Source organism: Amblyraja radiata, chromosome 21 (genome assembly GCF_010909765.2).
Source record: "Amblyraja radiata isolate CabotCenter1 chromosome 21, sAmbRad1.1.pri, whole genome shotgun sequence".
Taxonomy (NCBI): Eukaryota; Metazoa; Chordata; class Chondrichthyes; order Rajiformes; family Rajidae; genus Amblyraja; species Amblyraja radiata.
Window position 1 is genome coordinate 7757888 of NC_045976.1, and position 10883 is coordinate 7768770.

The window sequence follows — 10883 nt, forward strand, 5'->3', positions numbered from 1 at the left end:
GTTACGAATGACTCAGAAAACACTAAACATGAATAATATAAGATATTAAGACAGAATGGAGAGTCTTTGACCTAAAGTAGAAGAATCAAGAACTAAATGGATACAAGTTTATGGTGAGAGGGGAAAGATTTAATAGTAAGCTGGGGGAGCAACCTTTTCACACAGAGGGTGGTGCGTGTATCGAACGAGCTGCCAGAGGAGGTAATCATGGCAGGTACTATAACAACATTTACAATAGATTTGGACAGGTACATGAATAGAAACAGTTTAGAGGGATATGGGCCAAAAGTGGGAAGCCAAGCCTAGTGTAGATGGGGCATCTTGGTCAGCATGGGTTAGTTGGGCCGAAGGGCCTGTTTCCATGCTGCATGACTCTATGACTCTATCTTTCCATCAATTTTGAATTGCTGGATATTTCCCACTGCATGTTAGCTGATGAAGGGAGATGAACACATAAAATTGCAGCATGATTGTAGATGGTGATGCGAATGCCTTTGTGCATCAATATGTGGAACATTTAATGAACCTACATGTTTTTATTTGTGACTTAGCACATACTCCAATTTAGCAGCAGAGGGGATCTCATTGAAACCTACCAAACAACGGAAGGCCTGGATAGAGCAGCTGTGGAGAGGATGTTTCCACTGGTGGGAGAGTCTAGGACCAGAGGGCACAGCCTCAGAATAAAAGGGGATGAGGAGGAATTTCTTTAAGCCCATATCCCACTTCCACGACCTAATTGGCGACCTCTGCCGAGTTTGCCTTTGACTCATACTCGCAGCATGGTCGCCACGAGGTTGTAGGAGGTCTTCGTAACTCTTCCTCATGCTCGTGAGTGGTCTCTGCGTACTCGTGGCCTCAAGTAGGTCGCGGCGTTTTTTCCAGCCTGATAAGAATATGTCCACGAGTTAAAAAAAGGTCGGCATGGAAAAAATGGATACTTTTTACTCATAGGTAGGTCGTAGTAGGTCGTGATGTTAGTCGTAGGTCGGTAACTGGTCCGAGAAAAAAAATGCAAACATGACATGATTTTATCATGTGATCATTTTCCACTCGTAGCTAGTTGGTCTTAGGTGTGGAAGACTGAGGTCGAGGGGAGTCGTAGGGGGTCGTAGATATAGTCGTAGGGGGTCGTAGATATAGTCGAAGGAGGTCATAGACAGTCGTAGGAGGTCATGGACATAGTCGTTGGAGGCCGTAGACATAGTCGTAGGAGGTATTTTACTTCGGCGAGTCAACATGACCTTGACATTTTTTTCAACTCATCTAGGGTCTTCTAAACTTGCGGATTAGGTCGCCCAAGTGGGACAGGCCCTGTAGTCAGAGGATGGTGAATCTGTGGAATTCATTGTCCGAGATGGCTGTGGAGGCCAAGTCAATGGGTATTTTTAAAATGGAGGTTGATAGGTTCTTGATTTACAAGGGGGCCAAAGATTATGGAGAGAAGGCAGGAGAATGGGGTTGAGTGAGAAAGATAGATGATCCATGATTGAGTGTCGGAGTGGGCTTGTTGGGCCTAATTCTGCTCCTATGTCTCGTGGTGTGGAGACAAGGACACAAGTTTTTTCTTTATTCCAGCAACATTGGGAATATGAAAATTGTGGAGGTTTCCACCAACGGCCACTTTGTCCGCATTCTCAACATCTCCCACAACGCCGAGGAGGACATCGGCAACTACGTTCTGCAGCAAAACATCGGTGGCCATCCCGTGGCAATGTACAGGTTCCCCCCCAGGACCCGAGTGTGTGTCGGCTCTGGCGTAACGGTAAGAGGAGCGGTTCACGGCGCACTGCTGGCAGTCGTTAACGGCAAACCACGCGCGGCGTTCCAAATCGCACGCATAGTCAAATATCGCACCTCTTTCACACAGCCTGCCTGGACCTACCTGATCTCCCGGTTGCTGGACACTTCCCCTTCCCTCCCACACTGACCTTTCTGTCCTCGGTCTCCTCCATTGTCAGAGTGAGGCTAAACGTAAATTGGAGGAACAGCACCTCATATTTCGCTTGGGAACTTAATTCAACTAACTTTCTCTAACTTCACGTAACCCCGGCATTCCCTCTCTTTCTATCCTTCCCCCACGCAAGTCGCACCAGCTTCTCGTTTTCACCCTACAAGCAGCTAACAATGGCCTGTTTCCATTATCATAGTTTTTTTTGCATATCTTTCATTCATTCTTGATCTCTCCACATCATCGTCTACATCTCTCGTTTCCCTTATCCCAAACCAGTCTGAAGAAGGGCCTCGACCCGAAACGTCACCCATTCCTTCTCTCCAGAGATGCTGCCTGTCCCGCTGAGTTACTCCAGCATTTTGTGTCTATCGAATATCACTGTACCTTAATTGGAACACGTGAGAATAAAAGACCTTTAAACCTTTATCTTTGGTTTAAGCCAGCATTTGCAGTTCCTTCCGACACTTTTTGAAACCATTTATTTTATGTGTGAGTGATGGACGATCTCACGGTTTGAGAAACAAGAACACAGAAGGTGACGGTTCTCTTACTGTATTCTGTGGTGAAGGTGAATCAAGCACGGAAGCAGGCCCTTCGGTCGCTGGCCAGCAATTCCCGCCCATTAACACTGCAGGAGTGGTGACGCCATTGAGTGTGGCTGCCTCGCCTGCAGCTGTCTGTTCTTTCATTCTTTTTGTTATTTTTAGTCTGTTTTAAAGTTTGTTTTTGGATGTCTTTTAGTCTTTTTTTATGTTGCAGTTGTACAGGGTCTTGGTGAGACCACACCTGGAGTATTGCTTACAGTTTTGGTCTCCTAATCTGAGGAAAGACATTCTTGCCATAGAGGGAGTACAGAGAAGGTTCACCAGACTGATTCCTGGGATGGCAGGACTTTCATATTGTTCCCGATGTTGGGGAAGTCCAGAACAAGGGGTCACAGTTTAAGGATAAGAGGGAAATCTTTTAGGACCGAGATGAGAAAAACATTTTTTACACAGAGAGTGGTGAATCTCTGGAATTCTCTGCCACAGAAGGTAGTTGAGGCCAGTTCATTAGCTATATTTAAGAGGGAGTTAGATGTGGCCCTTGTGGCTTAAAGGGATCAGGGGGTATATGGAGAGAAGGCAGGTACGGGATACTGAGTTGGATGATCAGCCATGATCATATTGAATGGCGGTGCCGGCTCGAAGGGCTGAATGGCCTACTCCTGCACCTATTTTCTATGTTTCTATGTCTATGTGTGGGGGGGGGGGGGGGGGGGACTGTTTATCTTAGTCACTTCCTGGGCGAGGATGCGACTATTCTCCGAGCCTCATCTTCGCCCTCCCTCCTCGCGGCCTACCACCTGGATTGGCGCGGCCGTTCCTGCCGGAGACCGGCCAGAGCCTCAGCTTCAGCAGCGGCGCAGCACTGGATTCCATCGCGGAGCCTTACCGGGGTCGTCGTGTTGGAGCTCCGGAGTGCTGGGACTGCCGACTTTGAACACCACACAGCTGTGGTCTGCGGAGCTTCCAGCCACGGGCGGCGGGAGCTTCCAACCGCTGGCGGCGCTGACTTTCCAGCCGCGGGCGGCGCTGACTTTAACATCGCAGAGCCCTGTGATCTCTTGCCGAGGTCACCAGCATTGAATCTCCGCCCAGCTCGGCCTGTGGTCTTCGGAAGCCGCGGTCTCCGGCAGGAAGTGGCCGATTCGGAGGCTCCGAGCCGCTGAGAGTGCTCTTCCGTTCGAAGGCCTGAAACATCGGGCCTGTAGCGGCGACTGCGGAGGCCTCACTAGGCCCCGACCATGGGTGAACAGAGTAAGAGGACTGAACTTTGGTGCCTTCCCTCACAGTGGGAAATGTTGATTCCGCTGTGGGGGGATGTTTTTTATGTTTTATGTTACATTCTAAAGTGTTGTGTTTATCTTATTTGTGTGCTGTATGGTAACTCAAATGTCACTGCACCAATTGGTGTATGTGACAATAAATGTCCTTCATCCTTTGCAGTTCCTTCATGAGCACCTCTTTCATCTGCAGGCTCCATTTCCCCTCTGCGCCTCTCCCTCCCGCACCTCCTCACAAACTGGTGATGTTGGGTTAGGACCATCCATCAGTTGGTCCCAGGAGAATCTGCTATAACACGATAGTAGCATTCCTAAAACCTCACATTGAGGAAAATTGCGTTCATCAAACCAATTGTGTCAATGGTGAAAGTGGGTTAGAAGCCAGGGAGTTTCACACTCGCATTAACAATATTATCTTTCCTGCGGTCATTTTAAAAATAAAGGTCTTTCCAATAGCAATGTTTATTGTTATTACTGCAAGTTAGCGGCTGTTTGCTTAATAGAGTATCATTCTGCAAGTGACTTATCAATGGTCATAGCCATAGGGAGAGGTTGAGCAGGCTGTGTCTCTATTCTATGGAGCGCAGGATGATGAGTGGTGATCTTGAAGAGTTGCATAAGACCATGAGGGGATTAGATCAGAGTCTCGTGCCTAGAGTAGGGGAATTGATAACCAGAGGGCATAGGTTTAAGGTGCAGGGAGAAAGATTTTCCTGGAATCTGAGGGGTAACTTTTTCACACAAAGGGTGGTGGGTGTATGGAACGAGCTGCCGGAAGAGGTAGTTGAGGCAGGGACTATGGCAATGTTTAAGAAACAATTAGACAGGTACATGGATAGGAAAGATTTAGAGGGATATGGGCCAAGCAGTCGTGGGACTAGTGTAGATGGGCATGTTGGGCGGTGTGGGTACATTGGACTGAAGGGCCTGTTTCCATGCTGTATGACTATGATTCTCTAAGTGTCAATAGAAGTGATCACTTGTCGATTTCAAAAGGCTGCCCATGTATAAAGTAGCATTCTTAAGAGACATTGACGTCTGAATACCGCGGGGAAATTACAGGGAAACAATTCTTAAAACTGTTTTTTTGTCACAATAGATTTTTTTCCAGCATGTCAATTTCCAAACTAAAGGGCCTGTCCCACTGTACGAGGTAATTCAAGAGCTCTCCGAAGTAAATAAAAATCAAACTCGTGCACGTAAGCACGTAGAATGTACCTAGCGGGTACGTCGGAGCTCAGGACGTCTTTAGCAGCTCGTAACGCTAACGGCAGGTACTCGGGGAACGCGGTAAGCTCGTGAAGACACGTGAAGATTTTTCAACATGTGAGTGGCTATTACCGTAATTCTCCGAATTCGAATCAGGGGCAACACGGGAGAACTCTTGAATTAGCTCGTACAGTGGGACAGCCCCTTAACTCTTAAGTAGTTCACTAGTTATACTTGAGTGACCTTCAGTGACCTGTGCTAAGCACATCCAGTCATTTAGAGTCATTGAGTTATACAGCACGGAAACGGGCCCTTTGGCCCAACTTGCCCATGCCAACCAAGATGCCAATCTACACATCCCATCTGCCCACGTTTGACCCATATCCCTCCTGTGCCTGTCTAAATGTCTTTTAAATGTTGTTATAGTCCCAGCGTGGGGAGGGGGGGGGGGCACCGTGAGGTGGGGGGGGAGAACAAAGGACAATAGGGATTTGGCGTGGGGGAACTACTGTGGGGGGGGGGACAAAGGTGGCTGCTATTTTGTATACATTGCGTATGCAAGCAAAGAATGTCACTGGGCCTAGACAATAAACTATTCCTATTCCCATTCCTAGTCCCTGCCTAAACTACCTCCTCTGGCAGCTTGTTCCATACACCACCACCCTCTGTGTGCAAAGATTGACCCTCAGGTTCCTATTAAATCTTTTCCCTCCCAGCGTAAACTAATGTCCTCTGGTTCTTGATTCCCCTACTCTGGGTAAACGATTCTGCGCATCTAATCTATTTATTCTCCTCGTGAATCTATACAACTCTACCTGCACTCTAAGATAGTCATAGAGTGATACAGTGTGGAAACAGGCCCTTCGGCCCACCTTGCCCGCACCGGCCAACAATGTCCCAGCTACACTAGTCCCACCTGCCTGCACTTGGTCCATATCCATCCAAACCTGTCCTATCCATGTACCTGTCTAACTGTCTCTTAAATGTTGTGATAGTCCCTGCCTCAACTACCTCCTCTGGCAGCTTGGTACGTACACCCACCACCCTCTGTGTGAAAAAGTTACCCCTCGGATTCCTATTAAATCTTTTCCCCTTCAGAGATATGTCTGCTCTTTACGATACTTAATGATATTTATTGTCACATGTACCTGGGTACAGTGAGATGTTTTGCTTTTCCATACAGCCTGGTAGAATCATACAGCACACCTCACCAAGGCAGTACATTCACTGGAATTTAGAAGGATGAGAGGGAATCTCATAGGGTATCTCACAGAAAATTCTTAAAGGATAGGACAGGCTAGAGGCAGGAAACATGTTCCCGATGTTGGGGGAGTCCAGAACCAGGGGTTCACAGTTTAAGAATAAGGGGTCGGCCATTTAGGACTGAGATGAGGAAAAACTTCTTCACCCAGAGAGTTGTGAATCTGTGGAATTCTCTGCCACAGAAGGCAGTGGAGGCCAATTCACTGGACGTATTCAAGGGAGAGTTAGTTACAGCTCTAACGGAATCAAGGGATATGGGGAGAAAGCAGGAACAGGGTACTGATTCTGGATGATCAGCCGTGATCATTTTAAATGGCGGCGCTGGCTCGAAGGGCCGAATGGCCTATTCTACATTTTCTACGTTTCTGCAGTGCCCTCCATAATGTTTGGGACAAAGACCCATCATTTATCTATTTGCCTCTGTACTCCACAATTTGAGATCGTGAATGGCCTACTCCTGCAACTATTTTCTATGTTTTATACATGAGTTGCCACGTTTATTTGTCGCCCACAACATTACAAATGTTCAACTCAACAAGCCTCCCCAGGGCCTTGCCATTCACTGTGAAGGTCCCTACTCTGACTTGCCAAAAGGCAACACCTCCCTCTTATCTATAATGCGGATAATAATTATTATTTGATAACAACGTTTATTAACCTTTCCTCAGCCCTCTAGCCCAGCGGCTATACTTTGGAACATGTCACCATTTAACAGGGCTAAAAGGCAAGGTGTTAGGCCCATTGAGGTTGGCTGCAGAGGCTTTGCAGGGCAATGGCTCTACAAAGCCTTGAGTGCACTGGGCATCAACGGAGTGGAGGGGAGAAGAGCCATCAAGAACACCACAGAGGCAGCGGAGAAGGCCTCGAGATGGCTCTGGATCAGGAGAGGAGGTCCATGGGGAGGAGCGAATGCCACCTGAACACAAGTCGTGGTCTGATCAAGCACGGCTGGGTCGCCTGGGTGAGGGTGTCTGATGTTGAAAGACCCGAAACACCCAATGGCCCCAGGTTACATCACTGATGATGTGTTCAGGGGCATCTATCGATGTATTTTTTATCAATGATTTCCTGTTGATGTTCGCCAGAATGAACGATCCTATGCCTTGTCCACGTTTTACTCTGGCGCACTCTCTCACCTCATCCCTCTATCCTCCTGAAGATGGAGACACAAGACACTGCAGATGCTGGAATCTTGATCAAAACACTCAGTGCTGGAGGAACTCACCTGGTCAGGCAGCATCTGGGGAGGGAATGGAAAGATGATGCTTCAGATCTGATCCCTTCTTCAGACAGATGAAGGGATCCGACCCAAAATGTTGTCTGTCCATTCCCTTCCCCGGATGTTGCATCACCCTCTGAGTTCCTCCAGTGTATAATGTTCCACATGAAGATGCTTTACTTGAAGCATTTTTCATGTTACAGGAAAAGAATGAGGCCATTCAGCCCATCAGGTCTACTCCGCCATTCAATCATGGCTGATCTATCTTTACCTCTCAACCCCATTCTCCTGCCTTCTCCCCATAACCCCCGACACACGTACTAATCAAGAACCTCTCTATCTCTGCCCTATCAATCTCTGACTTGGCCTCCACAGCCATCTGTGGCAATGAATTCCACAGATTCACCACCCTCTGACTAAAGAAATTCCTCCTCATCTCCATTCTAAAGGTACGTCCTGAGGCTATGATCTTTGGTCCTAGACTCTCCCACTAGTGGAAACATCCTCTCCACATACACTCTATCCAGGCCTTTCACTATTTGGCCTTCATTCCCTTTGTGTGTGAATGCATTAACAATGCTTGTCTCTTTACATAATAGGTGTGGGCGGCAGGCGCAAAGGTTCCACATAACCCTCCGAAAGACTTCTTATGGAAGGATTGCATCAAGTTTGCAACGGGACCTGACGTTACAACCATTCTTTGCAAGCCCACCGGTCAGGCAAGTGTTCTGATTTTACAAGTGTTCATGATGTAAATACGGTAAACCCTAGTTATAACGGACCAACAGGGAGGGAGGGGGGCATGGTGTCGGTTATTGTCGATTGTCTGCTAGAACTGAGTTAAGGGCCTGATCCACTTGGGTGTCATTTGCGCGTCACGCAGGTGGCGCACGAAGATTTTGTGAATCCCAAAATCCTGGGGCGCCGTGCTCGACCGTGCGTCACTGCCTACGTCACCACGCACCATGCGCGCGTAATGCGCACCGTGCGTTGTGACGCGTAAATGATGTCACGTAAATGACGCCCAAGTGGGACAGACCCTTAAGGGATTATCATTTCAAACAAAGAACTGCAGATGATGGTTAATGTACAAAAGGACACAAAGTGCTGGAGTAACTCAGCGGGTCCGGCAGCATCTCTGGAGAACATGGATAGGTGACGTTTCAGGTTGGGACCCTACTTCAGACCGATTCAGTCTGCTGAGTTACTCCAGCGTTATAGTCTACCTTCGATTTCTCCAGCGTCTGCAGCTCTTTCTTAAATAAATACTCCAGCACTATGTGTCATTTCACATTAAAACGAGGTGTCGATGCCGCCGGTCTGCACCAGTGAGCACTTCGCCACCCACCGCGTGGTCCAGTGACACGGCTGTTGTTGCGGTTCATGTTGTAGCCCATGGGAACAATGCTTTCTTCATCTCGCCACCACCGACAGGACGCGCTGAGTGACCATGAGGCTCCCTCCCCTCTCATCAGCTGCTGCTTCATCCTGTCGACCGATGCTTTATCCGCTTCCCTCTTCACCGCCACCTCCTCCTCTTCCTACCCCACAGTTGCCAACATCGTCCCATGTGGAGTATGTCAGTGACTCCGAGGAGAGGGAGGAGGAGGTGGAGCGGGGGAGCAGCCAGATTTGGGCGGCACGGTGGTGCAGCAGTGGAGCTAGAGACTCGGGTTCGATCCTGACTACAGGTGCTGTCTGTATGGAGTTTGTACGTTCTCCCCGTGTCCTGGGTGAGTTTACTCCTAGATCTTCAGTTTCCCCCCACACTCCAAAGGCGTACAGGTTTGTAGGTTAATAGGCTTGGTGTAAATGTAAATTGTCCCTAGTGTGTGTAGGGTAGTGTTAATGTGCGGGGATTGCTGGTTGGTGCGGACAAAGGGCCTGTTTCCATGCTGTATCTGTAACTAAACTAAACTAAACAGCCAGACTTTACAGTGGGTGAAGGGCTCACTGGTGCACCTTGTGAGCCAGGGGTGGCATTGGAAGTTGGGGCTGTAAGCGGAGGGGAGGTGGTGGCGTGGGTAGGTCTGTCCGCGTTAACCGAGATCCATTATAAAGGGGTCCGTTAAAACAAGGGTTTACTGTATGACCATGAGTCGTTTAATGTTGTCGCATCAGAGAATAACACAGCATGGAAGGAATTCTTTTGATCCTGACCATGCCATCTCTTCAAAATTGAAAATAACGCAGTTGCAGGAAATCTGAGATAAAAACAGGGAATGCTGGAAACACCTAGCAGGTCAGGCAGCATCTGTGGAAAGAGAACTTTTTTGCATTAGTGCATAATTGTATGTATAAGTTGGTATTGTGTGATGTCTGTAATGTGTTGTTAATATGTGGTCTCTTTATTTCTCAACCGGGGTACCCCGGAACGCTAGGGTTCTGCCTGAGGTCGCTAGGGGTTCCGAGAGAGATAGTGATAAAGTAGAGTCAAAATGGCGGCAGGCCATCTGCGCAGGTGATCTCAAAATGACGCAGGTTGTCGCCAGTTGACGTTGGTTGTCGCCGGGTGCTGACTGCGGTGAATTCCATTGGCGACTACCTACATCAACCTACGTCAACCTACGACGGGTACCGGCGACTGAATTATCTTCAGTTGTCGCCGACAGGGTCGTAGCTTGTCACGGTGGACGGAGGTTGACTTTGGTCGTCGTAGGTTGTCGCCTGTGTGGTCATACGCTGCAACTGGACAGTCGCCGGCAGTCGCCAAAAAAAATTGCCTAAGTGGGACAGGCCCTTTAGTGTGTGGGGATCGCTGGTTGGTGCGGACTCGGGTGGCTGAAGGGCCTGTTTCTGCGCTGTATCACTAAAACTAATAAAACAAAAACTCTTCTATCCTTTTCTCACGCTTTTAATTTTTTCACTTCTGGCCTTTGTCCAAGCCTCCGTCTATCAAAAAAAACACTTCACTGTATCAGCGTCTGAAGAAAAGTCTTGACCAAAACATCACCCATTCCTTCTCTCCAGAGATGTTGCCTGTCCTGCGGTGTTACTCCAGCATTTTGTGTCTGTCCTCACTGTATCAACCTGTCACTCTGCCATACTGTGTCCTACCCTCCTCTCTTCCAGCTTTCTCCCCCCCCCCCCCCCCCCCCACCACCCCACAACAATCAGTCTGAAGAAGGATCCCAAAACGTTGTATATCTATGTTTTTCAGAGATGCTGCCTGACCCATTGAGTTACTCCAGCATTTTGTGTCTTTTATTGTAAGCCAGCATCTACAGTTCCCTGCATCCTCGTTTATTTTTGGTATTTAAGAATGAGTGGGTTTGCGCCAACTGAACCAGGGGTTTTGTCGCCTAGATAAAATACATTGTCAATTGGATTGGCAGAATCTACATTGAATGGTTGGCCTCTGGGGAGTGTTGTAGAGCAGAGGGATCTAGGGGTGCAGGTGCATGGTTCCTTGA

At 48.3% G+C, this 10883-nt stretch overlaps 1 protein-coding gene across 1 annotated transcript in view; it reads left to right on the forward strand.

Annotated features, from left to right (window-relative positions):
• The window catches only part of lmntd1 (lamin tail domain containing 1), a 102774-nt gene extending 94549 nt beyond the window's left edge, over window positions 1–8225 (forward strand). Inside the window, exons 11-12 of the mRNA XM_033039328.1 lie at window positions 1579–1765; window positions 8070–8225. Of these exons, the coding sequence (XP_032895219.1) occupies window positions 1579–1765; window positions 8070–8225 (343 nt within the window). The remainder of the gene's footprint in view (window positions 1–1578; window positions 1766–8069) is intronic.
• Window positions 8226–10883: the final 2658 nt, after the last annotated feature.